The sequence below is a fragment of the Phycodurus eques genome, chromosome 2 (genome assembly GCF_024500275.1).
Source record: "Phycodurus eques isolate BA_2022a chromosome 2, UOR_Pequ_1.1, whole genome shotgun sequence".
Classification (NCBI taxonomy): Eukaryota; Metazoa; Chordata; class Actinopteri; order Syngnathiformes; family Syngnathidae; genus Phycodurus; species Phycodurus eques.
Genome location: NC_084526.1, coordinates 34422974 through 34448088, shown reverse-complemented (window position 1 = coordinate 34448088; position 25115 = coordinate 34422974). Strand labels below are relative to the sequence as shown.

The 25115-nt window shown below is 39.0% G+C and overlaps 1 protein-coding gene across 1 annotated transcript in view; it reads left to right on the top strand.

Moving 5' to 3' along the window:
* The first annotated feature begins 1646 nt into the window (after positions 1-1646).
* The window catches only part of LOC133399162 (E3 SUMO-protein ligase PIAS1-like), a 117154-nt gene continuing 93685 nt past the window's right edge, over positions 1647-25115 (top strand). The window contains exon 1 of the mRNA XM_061670445.1: positions 1647-1678. Within this exon, the coding sequence (XP_061526429.1) occupies positions 1655-1678 (24 nt within the window). The 5' untranslated portion in view covers positions 1647-1654. The remainder of the gene's footprint in view (positions 1679-25115) is intronic.

Here is a 25115-nt window from a genome sequence, read left to right as displayed (position 1 = left end):
AAGATGGGCCTTTATGTTCTTTTGGTCAGCAGTGGTTTTGGCCTAGGGAGTCTGCCATGGATGCCATTTTTGCTCAGTCGCTTCCTTATTGTTGTGTCATGAACACTGACAATCTCCAGACTGACCAATGTCATTATTTTATTTCTCAACCGTTCTGGAATTTCTTTGGATCGGGTCATTTTGTTGCGGATTTTTTAGATCTTTTGTCTGACTTGATTTTGTCGGGACAGATTCTTTTTAAGTGATTTCTTGATTGAACAGCTCTGGAGGTAATCAGGCTTCGGTGTGATTAGTGTAAATTAACCAAAACATTTTATTCGTCGCAATTAATTCATGATTTAACAAGAGGGGTAATTACGTTTTCACACAGGGCAAGGTAACTTTAAATAGTCACCCCCCTCCTTATTAAATGAAACCACCATTAAAAAAAACAGCATTTCAAGTGCACTTGGGTTATACTGTATCTGTCTGATATTAACATTTGTTTGATGAGCTTAAACATTAAAGTGGTGAAACTATGCAAACATATAAGGATTTGAGAATGGGGCCAATACTTTTTCACGGCACTGTACTGATTTATATTCATCCAATGTGCCTTTCATTTTTCATCTAGTTAGTCAGACACTTAATGCATTTACACGGCCAATATTTAAACCACATTCAGTCACAGCTTTCTGACATTGTGTGACTGTATTTACTGGGATTATTTCTAAATTTGTATAAACATGTGGTCACAGACACCTGTCCCATCTATTACTATTAACAATACGACAGATGGCAGACATACTGTATATACTATTAGAATAAAACCTATTCTTCCTCTATAGAATCTTGTGTGAATGAAGCATAGTGTGATAATAGATTAGAGCCCAAAAACAAATATTGTTTTCGGTCTATGCTGTGTACAAGCATTAAGCCGCATTAAAGGGCAGCCATGTTAAATGAATACAAATACAACGTTAAGACATAATGGGAGAAAAAGGGATTTCTGACATTAGTCCTCATTTACTTGGTCTCGTCATTTGATGTACTTTGGGCGCCATCTACTGGCTCAATAAGGAAATCATTTTTTGAAAACTACTGTACAATAATTGAAAATGATCTTCGCTAGTCCAATAATTCATTCGGTTTTATGCACACGTTCTAGTCTCTGTCAACCAGAATTAATAATTCATGGGATTTCCATGTTATAGTTGTATGCAATAATTGGATACAGTATGGTATAGCACAGGATACAATATGATATAGCATATATATTTAATGTTGGAATACAACTGAGCATACATTGTTACTTAAAAAAAAAAAATAATCTGAAGAAGTAGGATTATTTGGATTCTATTCTTTCCTGCACACAGTATGAACTTGTTGCATGAGTGGGGAAAGTATTGAACAACCGGCAAAAGGATGAAAGTGAATAGAGTACTGGATTTAAATAAAAAAAAAAAAAACATTGCTCACTAACCCCATTATCATAATGAGCAGAATTCATTGATGATGTCGACCCGAAAACTATTTCGAAAGAAAAACATACAACTGCCTTTTCGTCGTGTGCAGTTTGTGACCCAAAGGCAGTGGCAGGGTGCGCGTCCACGAAGCGGCCGTGCGCGTCCCCGTCGCCGGGCTCCCTCACCACGCCTGCGCACAGAAATACAAGATGGCGGAGAGTGCGGAACTGAAGGTAAGGCGCAGCCTGAATTCGCGATGGTTTTCCTCGGCTGCCGAGCGTTCACTTGTCAAGTCGCTCGTGGCTCTGCCGCTTTAAGCGTCCATGTGCTGAGATGTGGTCACATTGGACGTTTCTGACATAAACAGTCAACAACTTTATGGAGTGCACGAGCGAGCGTGTTATGTTGATATGGAGACTCGCGGGTTCGGCTGAACTGGACGGACCCCGAGCGGGCTTATGATGAACATTCAGTCAGCTCAATGTTTCGCGTTCAAACAGCACGTTGTAAGATGACGTCGCCGGGGTTAAAATGCGCCTTTTAGGACGCAGCCTTGCAGGGAAACGGTGTCGGCCAGCGAGCGATTTGTGTCGCCGCCGACTGCCTGTCACACTGTCGAAGCTGACAGCGGCGTTCGCGGGTGTCTGTGCGCGGTTCACGTTTAAAAACCACGCGGCCCGCACTCACTGTTTAGTTCACATTTGTTTGCACAGGCCGAGCTCACTTGATGAGCTGTCACGTTCATATCTGACGCGCACTTGACCTGTTGATGACTCGAGCGGTGCTTTGGCCCCTTCCGAACCGTTAGGCACGTCAATTTAAGACGCATCTTTCTACCGTGTGCCCTTGCTCTACTGAAGTTGATTTTCCAGGAATCTCTACTTTACTTGAGCATTTACTTTTACTACCTATATTTCAAAACGGATTCCTTACTTTAACAAAATGGGCTTATTATTATTATTATTATTTTTTTTTTTCATCCACGGTTCTTTATTGGTTTAACTTTTTGGGGTATTGTAATGCAGAAAAAAACAGCCAAACAGGCACATTAATGACAAACTCGGAGAAGCAAGATCTTCTCCATCCGTGGGCTAATTTAAGAGAAATGTTTTTGCTTCCAAGCCGGATTTGTTAAAAATTAATTGTCTTGTGCCAGCCTAACATTCTCCATCTAATCTGAATACTGGTAAGGTGCATATTTTTTTTCTTCATTTTTAGCATTTTTGGGTACTCATGTTTGCAAAGCTCTGGGAACAACTTTTGACAGCATAAAAGTCAAGGCAACATTAGGGTAAAGGTACATTATTCAAGTTTTCAAACTGTTAGTGATATTTGTATGTAGCCTCATTTCAGGTAAGTTTTTTTTTTCCCCCTTACTTTTCATTGTGCCAAGTCATAAAAACAAAATAGACAGTAAACATTCATTTTTACTTTTGTACTTAAGTACAATTTAGTCTTTAGTAGAGTTGAATCAGTTCTACTTTTGACAGTTTATTTTTATTTTTTTCTTTAAAATTATTTTTTTTTTAAACACATCTCTAGTTCAACTTAGATACAGAGTGTTCGTACTGCTTCCACATCTGCTGTTTGCAAACACCGAAGGCAGCGTTGGAACCTTTCTAGCAGGTATTGATCTGAGTTTTTGTCTATTTATAGACGCTACCCTAGTGTGTTTCCACTAGCTGTTGTGGTCTATTGGTCTTCAGTATAGGACAGGAGCAGGGTACCCTGTCAGTAGCTTTGACTGGCATACTAAGGTGGATGAGAAAAAAAAAAAAAAAGAGTATTTATCAATCAAACCAATGGAGCCCAGTCTTAAGCATGCCTTCCTCACAGTTCTGAGGTTCTTGGCTCTGGCCACCTTCCTGTGTGGAGTTTATCAGTTTATAGTATAGGCCTTAATAGGGTAGGGCATCGTTTGAATTCGAGCGATTCCGGTTGCTCATTTCGATTCCAATTCCAAAAGATTCTCTATTTAGATTATTTTAGGGGGCTGCGTCAAAAAAGTTTGCATGGTTTAAATAAAGGGTGTCCAAATAATGAATATCCATTTTCTTAGCAGCCCGAAGCATAAACATTTGACTGGGGGTTCTTTATAACCAGTATCAATATCCATCCATCCATTTTCTTTACGGCTTATCGTCAGTAGGGTCGCGGGCTGCCGGAGCCTCTCCCAGCTATCTTCGGGCGGGAGGAGGGGTACACCCTGAACCGGTCGCCAGCCAATCGCAGGGCACATAGAAACAAACAACCATTCGCACTCACATCCACACCTATGGGCAATTTAGAGTCTTCAATCAACCTACCATGCATGTTTTTTGGACGTGGGAGGAAACCGGAGTGCCCGGAGAAAACCCACCCAGGCACGGGGAGAACATGCAAACTCCACACAGGTGGGGCCGGGATTTGAATCCCGGTCCCCAGAACTGTGAGGTAGATGTGCTAACCAGTCGGCCTGGTGTGTGTGGAACTAACCCAATTGACTTTACATTTATTAATTGTTGCAGCTAAAAGTTAAATATAGAATTGTTAAAATCATTATTTGCGACTGTTTTAACACATCAATTGTTTTATATGTGCAAATTTTAACTTCTTGTTTTAAGCTTGTAGCATTTTATTTTGAAGCACCGGAACTCAACATTTTGGCGCGAAAAGTAACATCACACAAGCACCAAATGTTTTTTGCTTTTTTTAAATGGATGGATCCAAATTCTATACAACGTTGCTACGGTGAAGTTTTAGTTCTGTAAGCTTTTATTTCTGTCATCGGCTCTTACGTTGGTTTGATCACTAAAATAGACGCTAAGAACCATCAGTGCAAAAGTGCAGTCAACCGTTTACCTTGTTATCTGTCTCAATGTTGGCATAGATGTATTTTATTGTTTCACTCACCCAATTGACTGAGAGTTTACTTCACTGAAGCGCCGCAAATTGCAGGCTGAAGCTTGGAGCGGGAGGGGGCGCGTCAGACGCTACACATATGAAAGCCTCCTTTGCACAATATAATCATATTCCAAGTGTCACACTGAGGCGACTGGCCATTCATTAATTTTAACAAAGTTAAGAAACACTTGTTCGCTGCCGTTGGGCACAAGCACATCTTCGTCTGTGTTCTTCTTTGTTGGTTTTTGCCACTTCTTCTTCCGGACCGGCGGACTAGGCATCGAAACTGGGAACCGACATTTTTAAATGTGAACGATTCGGAGAGACCGGTTCCAATGGATTCTCGATGTACAACGCTAGGCCTTTGTGGGTTAAATGTTTTCACAGTCCCTCTTTTTTATTTCGTGTGGCCATAAAGTCATAGGTTCTTTGTTGGCTTTGCGTGGCTTTTGTTGTTGCTTTGTGCCAGCTGATGTTCTCATTGTTTCAGCATATCGCACAAACCCATAATGATGTTGTTAAAAAGAAAGACAGAAAAGATATGGACAGTTGTTACTAACACAAGTATACGACTTGGCTGCATGAAAAAATAATTTAAAAAGTACATTTAATCATATTTGAAGAACTTAGGCCAGCAGTGTAAATCCAGCCAAAGATGTATGACGAGCTGGAACTTCAATTTTTGCAAAAATATCTCTAGGAGTTTGGTGTGATGATTGATTCTCTTATAAATTAGTTACTGGTTTCCTCTTTGCTTGAGGAGATGTTTGTTTTAGTTATTATATTTCAAGGCTTTGAGGATGTGACATGCTTGTCAGTGTTTCATAGTTTGCTGGAGTACTAAGAAAGAAAGCTTAAAGGTAACTGATTTGCTCTGCACAGGTAGGTATTTTTTTATGCTGTATACATTTTCATTAAATATCAACAGGGTTCTTGAAATGAGAGGTAATCCGTGAAAGTCTAAAGGAGATTGTTTTGTAGCGCGCTGATAAGAAACTTATCTGTGGCTGAGTGGTGGAAATCCTTTTGTAGTTGCTTTTTAGTCATTAGTAGTTGGACCAAAGACATAACCACATTGAAATGTACTGTAACCATTAAGATGTTGCTCTTTGTTCTGGCACTGTTGATTTGATGATTTTTATTCCATCTTTATTTATAGAGTACAATGACAAAGTTTTTGCCTCTTCTCAAATACATGTTTATTTCCCCACTTTAATGTGAAATATTATCAAACAAATCTAATTATCAGACAACGATAACCCAAATAAATGTAAAATGCAGATTTTAAATGGTGATTTTATTTATTAAGGAAAAAAATCTATTCCAAGCAACCGGACCCTGTGTTAAAAGGTAATTGCCCCCCTTGTTAAATCATGAATTAACTGTGGCCAATCACATTTAATGGAAAGCTGAGTTCATTTTTCACTGACCAAACCCAAGCCTGATTACCTCCAGACCTGTTCATCCTCGAAATCACTTAAATAGAGCCTGTCTAACAAAATTAAGTCGGCTAAAAGATCCAAAAATGCTGCAAAAAATGGCACGATCCAAATAAATTTAAGAGCAGATGAGAAATAAAGTAATTGACATCTATCAGTCTGGAAAGGGTTACAAAGCCATTTCTAAAGCTTTAGGAATCCAAAGAACCACATGGGAAAAAATTGAGAAAACCTGGAATAGTGACGAACAGGAGTGGCCAGCCTTCAAAGATTTCCCCAAGAGCACAGCGACGACTCATCGAGGAGGTCACAAAGGACACCATCTGAAGAACTACAGAACAAAAAATGTTTGGAGTGGCCTATTCAAAGTCCAGACTTGAACCAGACTGAAATGCTGTGGCATGACTTTAAAAAGGGGCGTTCATGCTTGAGAATCCTACAATGTTGCTGAATTAAAACAATTGTGCAAGGAAGAGTGGGCCAAAATATCTCCACAGAGATGTGAAAGACTCGTGGCCAGTTATTGAAAACGCTTGATTTCAGTTGTTGCTACTGAGGCTGTGGCCTAACCAGTTAGTAGGTTTAGGGGGCAGTTACTTTTTTTTACACAGGACCAAGTAGAGTTGAATAGTTATTTTTCCTTCATAAATAAAATCTCCTTTAAAAACAGCATTTTATGTTTACTTGGGTTATAGTTATCTGATAATTACATTTGTTTGATCATCTTTCACATTAAAGTGGAGAAACTATGCAAAAAAAAAACAATTTGCAAAGAGGGCAAACACTTATTCACAGCACTGTCGCTGAGAGGTCAGTGTCAAAGGTATAGCAACGACTACAAAATATAAACCTCATCTACGTTTGGCCTTCACACGGCACTTGACATGGGACTATTGAAACACATGTACAGTACAGTAAAACCTCCAAGGTCAAACACCAGCTGTTATAGTAATAATTCGATATTATCACAATATTTTGCAACAACAGTTATCACGATTCAGTGAGTGTGCCAAAATCAATGTATTGGAAGGAACACATCTATGATGACTCACAACTATTGATGACTCACCATGACTCACAGAGATGTCATCACCTTGCACATGAAGCATACAAAATGTTAATTGGATGTGAAGATGCCCATATGTCCAATGTTTTTTTATTATTTTTTTTACTGTTTTTTTAGGAGCAAGAAAAAAAAAGGATTTAACAGCTGTTTGATGAAAACAAAACAGACATAAATGTCTTATAATGGGAACGACTTATACATGACAAAAGAAAAATTAAAAAAAAGCATTTGTTATTTAGATATGCTGTGAGATTCACATTATATTAAAAGGTCAAAATCATTTTAACGCATGACGGTGGACAGCTATAATATTGATATTTGACCTGCTTGTATTAATACTAGGCGGGTCGGTGCAAGTAGCCCATGGTATGGTCTGTACCTCGTTTTTTGGGCCAAGGTCCAGTACACTGTTTTGTGCATAAAGAGAACTTGTTTTTCTCTCTCAAAATCATCTCTTTATTTTGCTTGTCAGCAAAAACTGCATTTTGTAGTGTATTGAACAATGCAACTGACTTAAAGTTAACCGTTATTTACTAGGCTTTACACGATCAGGATATTTGGGACTGATCAGCGAGTTTAAAAAGAAAAACGATCACTGATCTAATCACAAGATGGAGGAATGTCTATTAAAATTACTTGTTCATTTACTGTATATACTTGAGTACTGTATTCTGAGTATCTTCAAAAGTGTTCTCTCGTGTCTCGTGAGCTCGTTTATTCTCATCAGTCAGGTAAAAGCAACATTACAACATGACAGAAATAAAGGGTGCTAACTTAGTGTAATTGAATTACTTTAGTGTAATTGAATTACTTCACACACACCAAAACTTTACAGCATGAGTCGACACCGGCTGGCTTACATACAACCGTTAGTGCTAGCACGAGCTTGCTAAGCTACATATTGTTTTGTTGCCTGCTTGCGAGCGGTATCGTCTTAAAAGTATGAGAACATACCTCAACCAATCCTGAAAAGAACGTAAACTCCCGAGCACCGGTGACCACCACACGTTTTTCCCCATTTTGTTCTTATTATACGCCATAAAATGTATAATCGCCATGGTGACGAGTGTATGTGGTTGCGTTTGAGTTGACAAGATAAAGCCCCGTGATCGTGAAAGATGGGATGCAAAGATTCTATTGCAGTAATCTGACAGTGCAATCGTGAAGGACCAAATTTGTCTTGTAGTCTGATCCAGGCATTACGTGTTGTCTGTCTCAGACGTGTTCAGTCCCACACCACTGACGTTTAAAAAAACAAAAAAACAAAAACAAACTTTATTGGCTGTCAGATATTTACAGTAGTACGTCAAAAGATGCGTGATTAAGGCTAAAAATAAACTAGCTTTTGGATTTAAATATACTGAACACAATGGCGACGCAGAGTACATGTCTTTTGTGGAGCTAATCAATGACGTCATTGATCGGATCAGTGAATTATGACAGCATGAAATACTAATTATCGGCCGATACCGATCAAGCTGATTAGATCAGTGTAAAGTCTATTGTTTACCAACTCTTTGGAATGGCAAGTTGCCGCTTCATTCTTGACTAATTGTGTACATGTGACAATACACTAGTATAAAATAACTACGCACAAGGGATGGAAGGTTTTTTGAAAACCGTCAAAATGGTTACATTCGACTGTTTCGGTTTGGTCCGTATGTGTTCCGTTCAGTTCATAAAATGTGTGACCCTTTTCTCATTTACCAATGAGGCGACAGTGTCAAGCCACAGCACAGTAGCAAGTTAGCCAAGGTGACAGTGGGGGACACGTCAACTGCGTCATGTCCTCCAGCGATGCAGCAGCTAATCATATTGTAGCGGGGTGCGTCACCAGAGATCTAGCGTTTGAGAGTACAGATAAAGACCGGGGTGAAGCAGTAAGCTTACAATGGTACTTCCGGGCCTTTATTTCTCCAATACAAGATCTCTGGTTCCTCCGCTTGGCTGCCCCAAAGTGTGACGTCGTGTCCCAATCATAGCTGTCTGCGCCGACGACCCTCTTTCCCACGCAGATAGCTGCGGCTCAAGCAACGAGTTTTTCAAAGTGACGCGCGACAAGGCTAAAAATAAACTAACTTTTAAATTCAAATATACTGTGTACGCGGCGATGCGGACTAAATGTCTTTTGCAGTATTGTTTCAGCTAAAAGTTAAATATAGCATTGTTAAAATGGTTATTTGGGACTGATTCATCACATCCCATGGTTTATATGTGCAAGTTTTAACTTGACTTCCTGTTTTAAGCTTGTGGCCTTTTATTTTGAAGGGTATGCACCGGAACTCACAATTTTGACATGAAAAGTAACTTCACAGTACATCGGTGAATTATTATCTTTTTTAATGGATCGAACCAAATGTTATAAAACGCTGGTTCCTTTCCCGATTTTCACAGATGAGGCACAAGATTAGCGTTTGTGATACTGTGAGACAATGTTTGTGAATTTTGTCCCAATTCATTGTAATGTAAAGTTGCTACGGTGAAGTTTTAGCCCAATGTTAACTCATTCACTGCCAGCCGTTTCCTGAGCAGGGAACCCCTAGACTGCCCGGCAATATCGAGCAATTAGGCTGATTTTTTTTCAAGCCCCACAGATAATTATGTACTATGATGAAGTAAACAACAAAACCACCAAATGAAAGATCAGACTCTCTTTTTTCATCAGAAAAAAAAGGTTTGTCTAACTTATCGTAATCAGCAGTCAAATATAGGCTACTTTCAGCCAAATCTGTTTCTGGAAGAAAAAAACGGAGAAATCAGCCTTTTTGTGAAAGCAGGCATAAAGCAGAACAATGACTTTGAGACCAATATTTTTTTTCCTTTCTGAAAATCTCAAACATCTGAACATAAAACAACACAGAGAAAGTACTTTTGACAGAAAAATAATTTAGTATAACCGTGTACAGAATTTACATTAGACAAAAATGCAAATGGGGCTTCCACACTTGCACTTTTTCCCTCCAAATTTTCCTCCTCTACCGTTTGCTCAATAGTCCAGGCTTTTATTACCTTACGCATAAAACATAGCAGAATTTTATCCACATGGATTTTATTCTTCTGTTGGCAGTGAAAGGGATCTTGTGTGGTTGTCATTCTCCGAGAAACCAGTCATTACTTCTGCTCGAAGCACAACCTGTGCAGTTTAGAAATATAACTATTACTATAAAAATACATTGTTGAAATTGCTGACATGGAGGAAAAAAAGCTTTCAATTACCTTTTTTTTGTCTGCACTGCGTACTGGAATGGGAGTCGAACATCTGCTGGATGCATAACCTGTAAGTTTTAAAAAATACATACGATTACTCGAGAATACCTTTTATTGATGAGGTGTTTTGGAAGGGTAAAAAAAAACATTACTTTTCTTCGTCACAATTGTAAAATACGTTCGACTCGCGGTTGTTGAATTCCTGCAAGATGGACGAAATGGAAAATTCACATCAGTACTGGCAACAGATCTTACATTGTAATGTGAACTAATGGGACTAAATTATATTTTTTATGTAACAAGAATTGAAAGAGCGTGTTTGCTCGCTAAACGTAGCTAACGCGAGCTGCAAGCGAGTTACCTTCGTCAGTCTTCATGCTGGCTATCCAGAAACTCATCTGATGATTTCGGATCCTATTTATTCAAATCCTGGTCGGCAGAAGATCAGCCAGCAAGCGGCCGAGAGCATCTCGCCATATGTATGGACCGGCATTTTGCGAGATCGCTTTGCTCGGAGCGTCATCTTTTATTACCCGCATGATCTAAGGCGTTATTCCTGTCGGTTGCAGGAATAATTTTCTTGCCTTGGCGCAATAAATTTCTGGTACCGAAAGCTTTCTTTTTAATTTTATTTATTTATTAATTATTTTTTTAAAAGATTTTTTTCAATTTGTTTTCTCTCTTTTTTCCGCCATTGTTTCTCTTCTCATTGTCTGTTGCATCCCGCCCCTTCCTCCTCCTTCAATCTGAGGAAGGGACGTTCACCTCAAGGCATTGTTGCCCTCAACAGGGTGCCATTTCTCATTGCAGTTATCCAGAGTCTTGACGATCACACATGAACTTCACAAGACCCTCCCCCACCCGTCCCTGTTAAAACGCCGCCATTGACGTCTTTAGACTGCATTGGCAGGGAATAGATAGATTCTTAATGACATCTTTAGACAGCATTGTCAGGGAATTAGTTCAGCTTCTTTTTTCTTTTGTCATCGGCGCTTACGTTGGTTTGAAGACTAAAATAAACACTAAAAACCATCAGTGCAAAAGTGCAAGCAACTGTTTACCTTGTTAGCTGTCTCAATGTTGGCATAGATGTATTTTATTGTTTCACTCACCCAGTTGACTTCACTGAAGCTCCGCGCGGTCCAGGCTGAGGCTCGGAGCGCGTCAGACGGTACACATTGTGAAAGCCTCCTTTGCACGATATAATCTGATTCCAAGTGTTGCACTGAGGCGAATGGTCAATCATTTTAACCATGTTAAACACACCGTTGGGCACAAGCACGTCATCGTACGTGTTCTTCTTCGTTGGTTAACGCCGCTTCTTCGTTGCTTTTCATTTGCTTCTTCACGGCTGGAGGACTTGACATCGAAACTGGGAACCAAATTTTTTTAATTTGAACGGTTCCTGGAGAACTGGAACATTAGTTCCAAGAGAACCGGAACCTTTGTCCCGGTTCTAATCGGTTCTCGATGCCCAACCCTAGCAACTCCAGAGTTGAAGAAAGTCCCACCCTTCTCAAGAGGATTGGTACCAGAGCCCAAGCAGTGTGTCGAGGAGACTATTCTGAACTTCTTGACCTCGCACACCAGCTCAGGTTCGTTCCCTGCCAGAGAGGTGACAATACACAACCCTAGAGCCAGTTTCTGTAGCTGGGGATCGGATCGCCAAGGTCCCCGCCTTCGGCCACCTCCCAGCTCACACTGCCCCTGACCCCTATGCCCTCTCCCACAGGTGGTGAGCCCACGGGAAGGGGGACCCACGTTACCCTTTCGGGCTCTGCCCGGCAAGACCCCGTGGGTGCAGGCCCGGCCACCAGGCGCTCGCCTTTGAACCCCACCTCCAGGCCTGGCTCCAGAGGGGGGCCCCGGTGACACACATCCGGGTTTTGTCCATTTATTTTGTTTCTCATAGGGGTTTTTGTCTGGTCCCTCACTTTGGACCTCATCTTGCCATGGGTGACCCTACCAGGGGCGTGAAGCCCCAGACAACTTAGCGCCTAGGATCATTGGGACACACAAACCCTCCACCACGATAAGGTGACGGCTCAAGGAGGGGGATTTAAAAGCAATAAAATAAAAAAATTATAAGGGCAGGCCTTATTTTTCGTGGTTTTAGAGGATTAAAGATGATTAAGATGAATTGAAAAAACTATTTATTGTGATTTATATTATTAGGTATTGGGTATTAACATTAGATAAGTCAGCCCGGCTGATTGTCGTGCCGACGTGACCACCATTTTGGGAAGTTCGTCGTTATCATGAGGGCAATGGCGCGCGACTCTTGTTTACATTTAGACGAACAAAAACAACAGCTTTCATGTACTGTAGTATTTGTTGGGCACTGCCTGCCCATATGTGGATATTTTAGCTCACTTGTAACTTTAGAAAACACCATGCAGTAAATTGCAGGTGTTTTGTTGTAGTCTTGACTGTTTATAGACACACACACAGCAACATCAGTTTGTACACACATTTTATTTTTGAATTTTTTTATTGATGTTCATGCTGTGGTAAAAAAAAATAAATAATCTGAAGTTACTATTTACGCAGTACTTGAGTACCGTAATTTCTCGTGTATAATGTACATTTCCCTCCTGCAAAAAAATTTCAAAAGTCAATAGGGCGCATTATACATGGGTATAGGGGCAAATGGAAAAATGTATGTTGTCATCTAGTGGTTATGAAAAAGCTTTACACTTTCATTCCAAAATGGCACCGCCACCTAGAGTTTGAGCAAGGTGTACACTTTCATTCTAATATGCCACCGCCACCTAGTGGTTATAACAAAGGTGTAGCCTACACTTTCATTCCAATATTACAGGTGGATGTATGACTGCATATATGTACAGTTGTGCTCATAAGATTACATACCCCGGCAGAATTTGTGAAAGTTTTTTTTTTTTTTTTAAATAAATATGACTGAACAACAACCATCATTATTTTTTTATGTTTTGTTTAATGATAATGCTTTTCTGAAATCCTTGACCATTTAATTTGAATCCCATGAATATAAAATGTGTTTTGCCTGGTCCTTCATGTTTTCTTTAAAGAGCTGTACCCATCCTACAAATTCTGCCTGGGTATTCAAACATATGAGCACAACTGTGTTTTCTAATTTACTAAGTAAAACTAGGGCTGTGAATTTCAAAATAAGAGCAATTAAATAAAAAAATAAATACATAATTAAATAAAGTGCTTAACTTCAGAATGATTCTTTGAAATAAACTAACAAAATACAGATAATACTTCATTTTGATCATATGAGTAGAAGCAAAATCATGCATTGTAGAAATGCATTATACATAGGTAAAAGGGTTTTCCAGAATCTTGGTCAATTTTCGGGGTGCGTATTATACATAGGTGCGGATTATACACGTGAAATTACGGTAATTATTTCACTGTCTATTTTTTTTTACTTTTACTTGAGTCACATTATTGTCAAATAACAGTACTCTTACTTGAGTACAATATTTGGCTACTCTACCCACTGGAGCGGACATCTCTATTGCTACTCTTACGTTTAAGCAACATTTTTGCTCATCAGATCAGCCAAAGTCGTATTTGTTGCACTGGTCTTTTGTATTTTGGTGTTGAGGTGGTGCGGGTCGTGGCCCTGGTTATTGTCGCAGCGCACCCCCCTAAACGAATGTCCCATATAGCCAGTATAACATCTCAAATAGTAGAAAAAGTTGGTTTGGTAAAATACAGGACTTTTAAACCAAACAGCTGCGGCATGATTGTAACAGGTGAAACAAATCGTTTTGTCATTGTTGAACCTTTTTACATTGCTGTGTGAATTCATAATAATACCAAGTACATTGGTATAACTTTACCATACTCTCAAATGTGTGCTTTTGCCGTTTAATTGAGTTTCAAAGGAGTCCCGGCCTGCCTCAGCTTCTTTGAACTGTTGTCTCTCTTCTCTCCAGTAGCAACATGGCAATACAAATAAGCATCTGTCCTCTGGCAATTTACAGGAGGAGACAGTCTATTTGTAGAGCCTGTGGCTAGGTTAATCCCTAATGATACAGGCCCTCTGCTCTGCTCTCCTACCTGTTCTCTTGTCTCCTCTGCCTGTGTGTGCATGCTTAGCATTCACACTGGGGTGAGACTCTAGACCGACCTCATTATTCAATATAATTACGATTCAGAGGGCTACAATTCGATTACCGATTATAGAGGGATATTCAATGAATTTATATTTTTTCTATAGATTCTTTGAACCCGGGTTCAAATCCCGGCCTCTCCTGTGTGGAGTTTGCATGTTCTCCCCGTGGGTTTCGTCCGGGTACTGCATGGTAGGTTGATTGAAGACTCTTAAATTACCCGTAGGTGTGAATGTGAGTGCAAATGGTTGTTTGTTTATATTTGTCCCTGCGATTGGCCGGCAACCAGTTCAGGTTGTGACTTTCTTCAAAGTCAGAGGTTTACATACATTCAATTAGTTCCGTAATTTCTCATGTATAATGCTCCCCCAAGTATAATACACACCCCCAATGTTGACCCCAAAGTTCACCTCCAAATTCTGGAAAACCCTTCTACCCATGTATAATGCATTTTTACAATGCATGATTTTGCTTCTACCCACATGATCAAAACATGAAGCATTATCTGTATTTTGTTAGTTTTTTCAAATAATTTTTCTGAAGTTAAGCACTTTATTTGAACACATAGTTTATTTTTATTTACTTGCTCTTATTTTGAAATTCACAGCCCTACTTTTTTATTTAGTAAATGAGAAAAGACACAGTTGTGCTCATACGATTACCCTAGCCGAATTTGTAAGATGGGTACAATTCTTTAAAGAAAACATGAAGGACTAGGTTAAACACATTTACTTTTAATGGGATTCAAAGTAAACTGTCAAGCATTATCATCAAACAAAACATAACAATAAAAAAAATAATGATAGTTGTTGTTCAGTCACCAGTCATATTTATAAATAAATAAATAAAATAAAAAATACAAATTTCACACATTCTGCCAGGGTATGTAAACTTATGAGCACAAATAAAGTTCCCCGACCCGATCGAGTCTGTGCTTCAACCGACCATCGCCATTTAAGTATGGTGTCCCAGGTTCGAGGCAGCGGGCAACAACACACCAGGAAGCAGTGACAGTGACTCTGACGAAGGCTGGAATGACAGGCGAAACTGTCAGCAAGATAAGAGATTCCTCTTAACAACCCCCGCCCCCCACCACAGCTGGTGTCTTGAGGTGTTGCTTCAGTATTTCCTCATAATGTTCTTTCCTCATGATGCTATGTATTTTGTGAAGTGCACCAGTTCCTCCTGCAGCAAACAAAATCCTCCATGATGCTGCCAACCCGTATTTCACAATTGGGGTTGTGTTCTGGGGCGGCACGGTGGGCGACTAGTTAGAGCGTCAGCCTCACAGTTCTGAGGACCAGGGTTCAAACCCCGGCCCCGCCTGTGTGGAGTTTGCATGTTCTCCCCGTGCCTGCGTGGGTTTTCTCCGGGCACTCCGGTTTCCTCCCACATCCCAAAAACATGCATTAATTGGAGACTCTAAATTGCCCGTATGTGTGAATGTGAGTGTGAATGGTTTATTTGTTTGTACGTGCCCTGCGATTGGCTGGCAACCAGTTCAGGGTGTACCCCGCCTCCTGCCTGATGATAGCTGGGATAGGCTCCAGCACGCCCGCGACCCTAGTGAGGAGAAGCGGCTCAGAAAATGGATGGATGGGGTTGTGTTCTCAGACTTGTGAGCTTTGGCCTTTTCCTTCCACTTTTTATACGGATGTCGGGATCCAACTTTTTCACTTCCGATCCGATATCGCAGCCTTGAGTTTTGGCCGATACCGGTCCGATCCGATATCTGCAATAATCATACATACTTTACTTATTTTGTAGTATGGAATGTTAGAAAAGGCTTGATCAAGTGATATTACTCAACCAGAGAACGATAATCAGCAACAGAAGTATGAGGAAAAACTGACCCATTTATTATGAAACAATGGTTTCCATAAAGTACCTTTAAAAATAAGAATGTACTACAATTAAGATAAATAAAAATTACATTAGAAAATATTGAAAAATAACTTAGATATAACAAAACATATATTTAAATTGCAATGTAACCACTGCTTAACTGAAACATAAGCATATTTTATGTGTGAATAGACTAAACAAAAAATAGAAAACCATGAAAAATAACCTATCAATGACAAATGCAAATTGACCTTTTAAAGTGCAAATTACAATTAAAGTTCAATTCAGTTGTTTTTTTTACTGTCAGTACCTGATGGGAACAGCATTTGCTTTCTCCACATACACATACATATTTGAACTTCTTGATGCAACTGGGGTTTAGTTTTATTGACAATATTGTGGCAGTTCGGAATCATATAGTGAGTCTTGAGGTGCTTAGCTGTCTCTGTGTGTATGTGCCGCGAGTTCAATGCTAATTTTGGTTAGCTCGTCAATGGTGTTTTTCATTCAATGTGTGTTAGCCTTGAGCTAGATTTTTGTGAACAAAAACGAAGAAAGAATTTCGTGATGTATTTTTGTTTTGTTTTATAGTAAACCTCAACTGCAGTGACAGTAAACAGCTTTAAGCAAGCCACATTCACTCTTACTCCTTGCTACTATGGTAGCACCTTAGCAACATGTTGTGATCATGTGCATTCTGCATGCCGTTCAGGCGCTGTTGAATAGGATTTATGCAGCGTGGCATGGAATGGACTGCTTATATACGAGTGGTAAAATCGGAGATTTTAGATGCAGTCCTATCTGATCCTGTTTTTTTTTTTTTTTTTTGCCGACATCGGACCGGTCTTTGTCCCTGTGTGTATTTGCAAGCATTCTTACCAGCTTCAGCCAGCATCTTCACAAGGTCTTTTGGTTTTGTTCTTGGGTTTATATATGCAAATTTTGGTCCAAAGCACGTTCCTCCAGGACCCGTCTCCTTCCTGAGTGATTTGATAGCTGGACATTCCCATGGTGTTTATACTTGCGTATAATTGTTTTAACAGATGAACATGGCACCTTCAGGCATCTGGAATGGATGAAGAAGACTTGTGCAAGTCCACAATTCTCTTCCTGATATCTTTACTGATTTCCTTTGACCTTTGCATGATGTTACACAAAGAAGCAGTGTTTTCATTGTGTCTGCAAATACATCCACAGGTGTGCCTCTGCTTAACTCAACTGTTGTCATTAATCAGATGCTTCCATAGAAATGACATCATCATCTGGGTTTTCCCATATTTTTTAAAGACTGTAATTAGGGCTGCACGGTATATTGTTTGAGCATCGTCATCGCGATGTACGTCTGTGCAGTAGTCACATCGCAGGGTCCACTACTATATTAGTGTGCTGTAAATACACTGAATCAATTGTAATATTTTAAGTGATGAGCAGCGGGACCTGTTTGGACATGCTAATAAGATCAGCACCCATGTTACGGTAAATTATAATGTTTCAAACAACTCACGGAGCAGACCAGAGTGTACCATACTTATCTCCTTGTATGATAAAATGGCACATTGCAGCTGCATGAGTGTGCAAGGTGCGTTCAGGAACGTTGCGTAAATGGGAGCAAATATATGTATGTTCCTTAAAATTAGGCTTTACATGATCAGGATTTTTAGGGTGGATCACCGATCAGGAAGTTTAAAAAAAATTATCCCCAATCTGATCACAAGATGGAGCAATGTGTCTATTTACATGACTTGTTCATTTATTGTATATACTTGTGTACTGTATACTGAGTACGTATCTTCAAAATTCCTCTCTAGCGTTTTAGACTTAAAAACATCTTTAAAACAGACCTTAAAACATCCATGACCTCAAGGGTGCATTCAAGGATTGGCTGCCGCCGTCACTACATCATAGGCTGTTTCGCATGCATTGAATGCTGGCAGCTACATCCATTCCACACATCCACCATCCAAGTAACGGTACTTTTACTCAGTTACAATGATCTAAATGTCGCTCACTACTTTTATTTATCAACCATTTTGTGCGCGAGACTTTGACTTCCGCATTGGGCGCTGCTGTTTGCGCCAATCCCATTTAAGCGCTAGTGACGTTTAAGTCGAGTTCAACAATCAAACGGCAAAGTCACATGACCTGACACGTCATCTTTCTATTGGCTTCCCGGGCATAGGGATTAACACAAGATAAGACAACCTGGCTGATCGTCGTCCCTACGTGGCGGCCGTGTTGGGAAGGTCTTCGTCACTATTGAAGGTGACTCATTTACATTTAGACGAACAAAAACAACAGCCTTCATGTATTATAGTATTTAACTGGCACTGTCTGCCCTAATGTGGCTATTTCATCTTACATGTAACTAGACTTTACAACAATTTTATCGGGCTGATCGGTATTTAGCATTTTATGCTGATCGGCTTTAATGTCATAATTCGCTGATCCTGAAGTCATTGATTGGCTCCGCAAAAGACATTTACTCCGCGTCGCCGTCGTGCACAGTATATTTGAATCCAAAAGCTACTTTATTTTTAACCTTGTCGCGTGTCTTTTGACGTAGTATTGGAAATAGCTGACGGCCAATAAAATTATTTATAAAAAAAAAAAAAACGTTGGCGGTGTGGAACAGATATGTCTGAGACACCCAACACGTAATGCCTGGATAAAACTACAAACAAATTTGCTCTTTCACGATTGCACTATGTCAGACTATTGCAATAAAATATTTTTTATGATCATTGGGCTTTAACTTGTCAACTCAAATGCGACCGGATACACTCATTACCGTGGCGACGACAATAAGAGTGGAGTGCGCCGACTTTGTATTATAAGGACAAAATTTGGAAAAATGTGTGTTGGTGGTCACCGGTGCTCAGGACAGGAGAGGACGTTCGTTTAAGGCTTGCTTGAGGTATGTTCCCGCACTTTTAATACGATACAGCTACATAACGAAAATGTTATGTAGCCTAGCAAGCTAGTGGTACCACGAACGGTTGGAGGTAAACATGCCGCCGTTCTGTCGAATCATGCTCTAAAGTTTCGGTGTGGTTGAAGTAATTTAATTAAAAATAGAGTAATTTAATTACAGTAAGTTAGCACCCATTATTTCTGTCATGTAATGTTGGTTTGACCTGACTGATTAGAATACACGAGCTGACTAGAGCAGTGATTTCCAACCTTTATGGAGCCAAGGAACATATTTTACAATTGAAAAATCTCATGGAACACCAACAAACAAAAATGTCACAAAAAGTGGATGCATTAATTACTGTATGTACTTCCTGCCAGCTCATAGAAGACCATTTATTTGTTCTGTCTGTCACTATGCCTCACTGGCATAAATAGAGGAACAAAGATACATTATTTATTGCAAATTTAATTTTTTGAGCAATTAAGTACACAAGTATATACAGTAAATTAACAGGTCATTTAAATAGACACATTCCTCCATCTTGTGATCGGATCAGTGATCGGTTATCGTTTTTTTAAACTCGCTGATCGGCCCCAAAAATCCTGATCGTGTAAAGCCGACTCATTCAACCCCAATTCCAATGAAGTTGGGACGTTGTGTTAAACATAAATAAAAACAGAATACAATGATTTGCAAATCATGTTCAACCTATATTTAATTGAATACACTACAAGGACAAGATATTTCATGTTCAAACTGATAAACTTGATTGTTTTTAGCAAATAATCATTAACTTAGAATTTTATGGCTGCAACACGTTCCAAAAAAGCTGGAACAGGTGGCAAAAAAGACTGAGAAAGTTGAGGAATGCTCATCAAACACCTGTTTGGAACATCCCACAGGTGAACAGGCTAATTGGGAACAGGTGGGTACCATGATTGGGTATAAAAGGAGCTTCCCTGAATTGCTCAGTGATTCACAAGCAAAGATGGGGCGAGGTTCACCTCTTTTTGAACAAGTGCGTGAGAAAATATTTGAACAGTTCAAGGACAATGTTCCTCAACGTACATTTGCAAGGAATTTAGGGATTTCATCATCTACGGTCCATAATATCATCAAAAGGTTCAGACAATCTGGAGAAATCACTGCATGTAAGCGGCAAGGCCAAAAACCAACATTGAATGCCCGTGACCTACGATCCCTCAGGCGGCATAAAAAACCGACATCAATGTGTAAAGGATATCACCACATGGGCTCAGGAACACTTCAGAAAACCAATGTCAGTAAATGCAGTTCGGCGCTACATCCGTAAGTGCAACTTGAAACTCTACTATGCAAAGCAAAAGCCATTTATCAACAACACGGAGAAACGCCGCTGGCTTCTCTAAGATGGACTGATGCAAAGTGGATAAGTGTTCTGACGAGTCCACATTTCAAATTGTTTTTGGAAATTATTTGCTGAAAACAATAAAGTTTATCAGTTTGAACATTAAATGTCTTGTCTTTGTAGTGTATTAAACTAAATATAGGTCGAACATGATTTGCAAATCGTATTCTGATTTTATTTGTTTAACACAACGTCCCAACTTAATTGGAATTGGGGTTGTAACTTGAGAAAACACCGTGCAGTAAATTGCATGCATAGACACAAAAAAGACACACGCGCGCACACACACACACACACACGCACACACACGTGATCGATGACGTCATTGATCGGATCGACGAATTATGACATCAGCATAAAATTATGACATCAGCATAAAATGCTAATTATCGGCCGATACCGATCAAGCCGATCAGATTGGTTGAAAGTCTACTTAAAATGGGTTACTAGGAAGATTATTTGTATCAGAATGCTTTCGGTAAAACACTGGACGCGATCACACTGTGATAATATGGAATTTATTTTGTTTTATAATGTGAGAGGAGATATGAAATATTTTGTTAATTTAGTCAGCCAGAGCTGCTGGGAATGCAAAGTTATCAATGTCATTTAACCATCGTTCCTGTCAGAGGTTTTCCGTCATGTTTTTGAGATAGTAGGGCTGAAGCTGGCTACTAGTGTGGTGAATGGGTGGCAACTTGTGTTGTCACGATACCAAAATTCTGACTTCGATACTATACTTGCCTAAAATACCTTGATACGGTACTAAAACGATACCTCGGCAAAAATATAAAAATCAGTAAAAATGGTGCCAGTGGAATGGAAACTGACAAAACAACTTAAAACACTTAAAAAAATAAAAATAGGATGATCTTGAAAAGTTATGTAATAAAGGAATTAGCCCATTCTTAAGTCATTTTCTAAAAAATAATTAGATCGATGCCTGCGTTATCTTATAAGAAATTATTATCCTGCCCTTGTTTCTTCAATTTCTTATTAATTTTAATTTGAATTAAAATATTCATTTTAATGTACTACGAAAGGTATACTACATGAAGAATATTATTGTATTATTAAATAGGATTTTGTTTATTATCAATAAAGTAATGAACAACGGCTAGATGTCAGCTCTTTAACGCTTATTTGTCTTGTCATCATTGTATTTGTCCAAACAAACGTACCTTTAGTTGTACCAGGCATTAAAAATGAACAAGAAACGGAATAAACAAGGGTGGCTATTCCCCCCCCCCCCGCCCCCCATGAGTATATTGATTTATTTATATATACTTTGCTTTTGCCCAGCAATGTAAATACAAACGTGACAGCATATATGACATGTACGCTCACATTATACAGTATAGCGTTACTCGCTTTTGTAAGAAATGCAAACTTTAACACATTGACAAAGCAGCGTTTAAAGAAATCCTGCAGACTTTTGAAAAGTAGTAGTATTATTGCTAGTTTGCAAACTGGAAACTTGATTGGCAGTATATTGCCTATTCATTTAATGACTCTTTCTACCTCTGTGCCAAATATTTAATATTTATTACAATTTTTGTGAACAGTCTGTCTTTTATTTATTTATTTATCTAAGATATTGTATTTATTGTTCTACATTTCTATGTCAATGTATAATATTCTTGAGACTAAAGTATATACTGTAGTTGCAATAATGAATAAATAATAAAAAAAATATCGATACTATAGTTTCTGTCTTTAAAAAAATGCGTTATAGTGACAGGTTTAGGTTAGTGGCCCAGGCCCATTAGATTTAGAGTGGAAATAGCCACAGATGACAAAATGAAAAGAACGATTGATTGTTTGTGAGGAATGTTAGGTTAAGGCTTGATTAGTCCGAAAGTCCTAACCAACGCTCTGACACGGCGCACCACCACTTTTCAGTAAGTTACCCGTCTTGTGGAATTGAACTTTGCTGACCAGATTGTCAATCATTTACCAGACAATACTGCCTAAAAAGACAAGCAGTGATTTTCTTTTAAAAACGTAAGACTACGGTTTTGAATGCGATGCGGTTGAAAATTTGGTGCTCCTAACTTTTATGCTGGTGCACCCAAGAAAAGAAGTTGGGCGCACCAGTGCAAAAAGTTAGTCTAGAGCCCTGTTACTGTATGTAAACTAATGACTTTGAAGAAAGTAATAGAAATTGTCAAAAAAATAAATAAATCCTTCTCCCATTATTACGGCAATTAGCAAATAGAAATAATTTGGATACTCCTAATTGACCTAAAACAGGAAAGGTTTAGTCTGATTTCATGTCAGACAGTGAGGGGGGGGCGTGTCTTTTTATGATGCGTTCGGAAATTCAATCTGACGCTCTCATTGTGCTTTGAGAGTGCATTGTTCAGAGAAGCAGCGCTCGCTCCATTTTCTATGAATTTACGAATGAGCGTGTTGGCCATTGGCAGGGATACGCAAGTGCGTCCGCCATATTGACTACGTCAGTTCTTCCTGGAAACATCTCGTCCTGCCTGACGCTCTGGCTGCTCTGCCTCGTCAGTCAGAGCGGCAGGAGTGCGCTCAGGCGTTCCCAAAGTGCGGCGGACGGCGCAGTCCAACAACGCTCTGAATAACCGGACGTTCCGAAGTGTAGAGTGCGTGTTTGGAGTGAATTTCCAAACGTACCCATAGTATATGTAAAAATCTGGTGTCAGCTTTATGTAACAGAAATTTGACCGCGGCCGTATGCCCGACTCGCTTCTTCCATCCACCCAGTTGTGTTGGACTCAATTGTCGCTGTCCGTCAAGTATTGTATACATCACACCAAAGACTGGCACAGACTTCAGCACACATCTAATTATCTATTAGCGGGAAGCTGCTGTGTGAACACTTACACAGTAATGGCGAGGAATAATACATTTTTAAAAAGCCAGCTATATTGTTATGCCTCTGATGCGCCAATTTGGTGTAAACGCTGTGTGAAAGGGGCTATAAAGTGTTAAAGTCCTCAATTCATTTAAAAAATAGATATTTTAGCTAGTTGGCTGCATATCCCAGCAATCGGAGCAATACATATTTGTTTGCCATAAGGTATAAATGACACTACTTTGCATAAGAATAGTATGTTCCAGACAGCCTAACTCAGGCTGCATTGGTTTATACTGTGCCTCATATTTGTCAGCAGGCGTTGACGTCTGGACCGATTTAGCAAGGGAGAGCTCTTGTTGACTTCTGTGGTGATTTTGTTAAGCACTTCTGTTGCCATAGAAACCTGTCACAGTTGAGATGGACATGGCTAGATAACAGTTTGGAGCTTAATGGTGTGCTTCCGACTGGAAGAGAGAGACATTTCAGCGGACACCCTCCAGTTGGGTTGGCTGACAGCCGAAAACTTGGTTTCCTCATTTGAATCAAGACTGATCATTACGAGCATTTTCATGAAAAGGAAAAAACAATGAAATGCTATTTCTAAACCTCCAATTACGTCTTCTGATGGGTTGGATGGCAGCGTTACGTGTGTGAAATTTAGTAAATGGCTCCATTGTAATGCAATGCTTTCAACATAATGGCAAGCATAATGGTCATTCCTTTGTGCATTTGTTTTTATCCTTCTAGTAAAATCTTGTGATTTAATGTTTTCTTGTCTTATTGTAATAGGGAGGTACGGATCACTATTTATTTTTTTAAACTGGAATCTGAGTTACTTGATTTTGATTATCTGCCGATACTGAGCCCTGATCCGATACTTTTTTTGTTTTTTCCCCCAAAAGCATGCATCCAAATTGTCTCAATTGTCTGAATTCTTTCATTTGTATAAAAGTATCCCAATGATAATTGTTTATATGGCTATAGGTTTCATACAATTAAACAAAACATAACCATAAAGAAATTAATGATGGTTGTTGTTCAGTCATCATTTATATTTAAAAAAAAATAAAAATAATTCACAAATTCTGCCAGCGTATGTAAACCTATGCGCACAACTGTACATATATGTCATATTGGAATGAAAACGTAGGCTACACTTTTTTTATAACCACTAGGTCGCGGTGGCATTTTGGAATGAAAGTGTACAGCTTTTTCATAACCACTAGATGGCAGCATACATTTATAAAATGTGAAATTTCTTTTCCATTTTCCCCTATACCCATGTATAATGCGCTCAATTGACTTTTGACAATTTTTGGGAGAAATAAATGCACATTATACACAAGAAATTATGGTAGTTTAGGGCTGCAAAAACTGAAAATGTGGCTAGTTAACACCTATAGCTGCCAACACTAAAAGACAAGTATGTTATAATGTTTTCATGTTATGATCAAATGATTTGTGGTTTTATTCTCTCTTAATAGGATAGTAAGTCTTTGATTATGTATCCTGTATTATATTGTCTTGTAGATGTATTTTACTGGTTTTTTACATCATGGCCAGGGGACTACAGATGAAAACTAGCCTTCACATCGCTGGTGTCGTGATGAAACCACTTATGTCCAAATTTGGTAAATTCCATATTTTGTAAAGTGTTGAAAATTATAATTAAGGTAATTTGTAACCTTTATTTATCCAGAAAGAACATTAAGAACAGTTTATTACGATGTTGATTTGGTAAAAGTACATGCAATTTAAATAATCTTTGCAGGGTGATTGGTTTGCTGGATGATCTGGCAAAAAAAAAAGAAAATCACAAATTTGTCATACAGTCCGATCTAGATTTATTATCACCGTTTATTATTATTATTTTTTTAAATAATTTTTCAAAAACAGACGATTTTAAAACATCTGTACTGAAAAGTAAAGAAGCTAGAGAGTTAAACATTCAACGACAGACCTCATAGTCAATATTTAAAACAGTAACCCCAACACA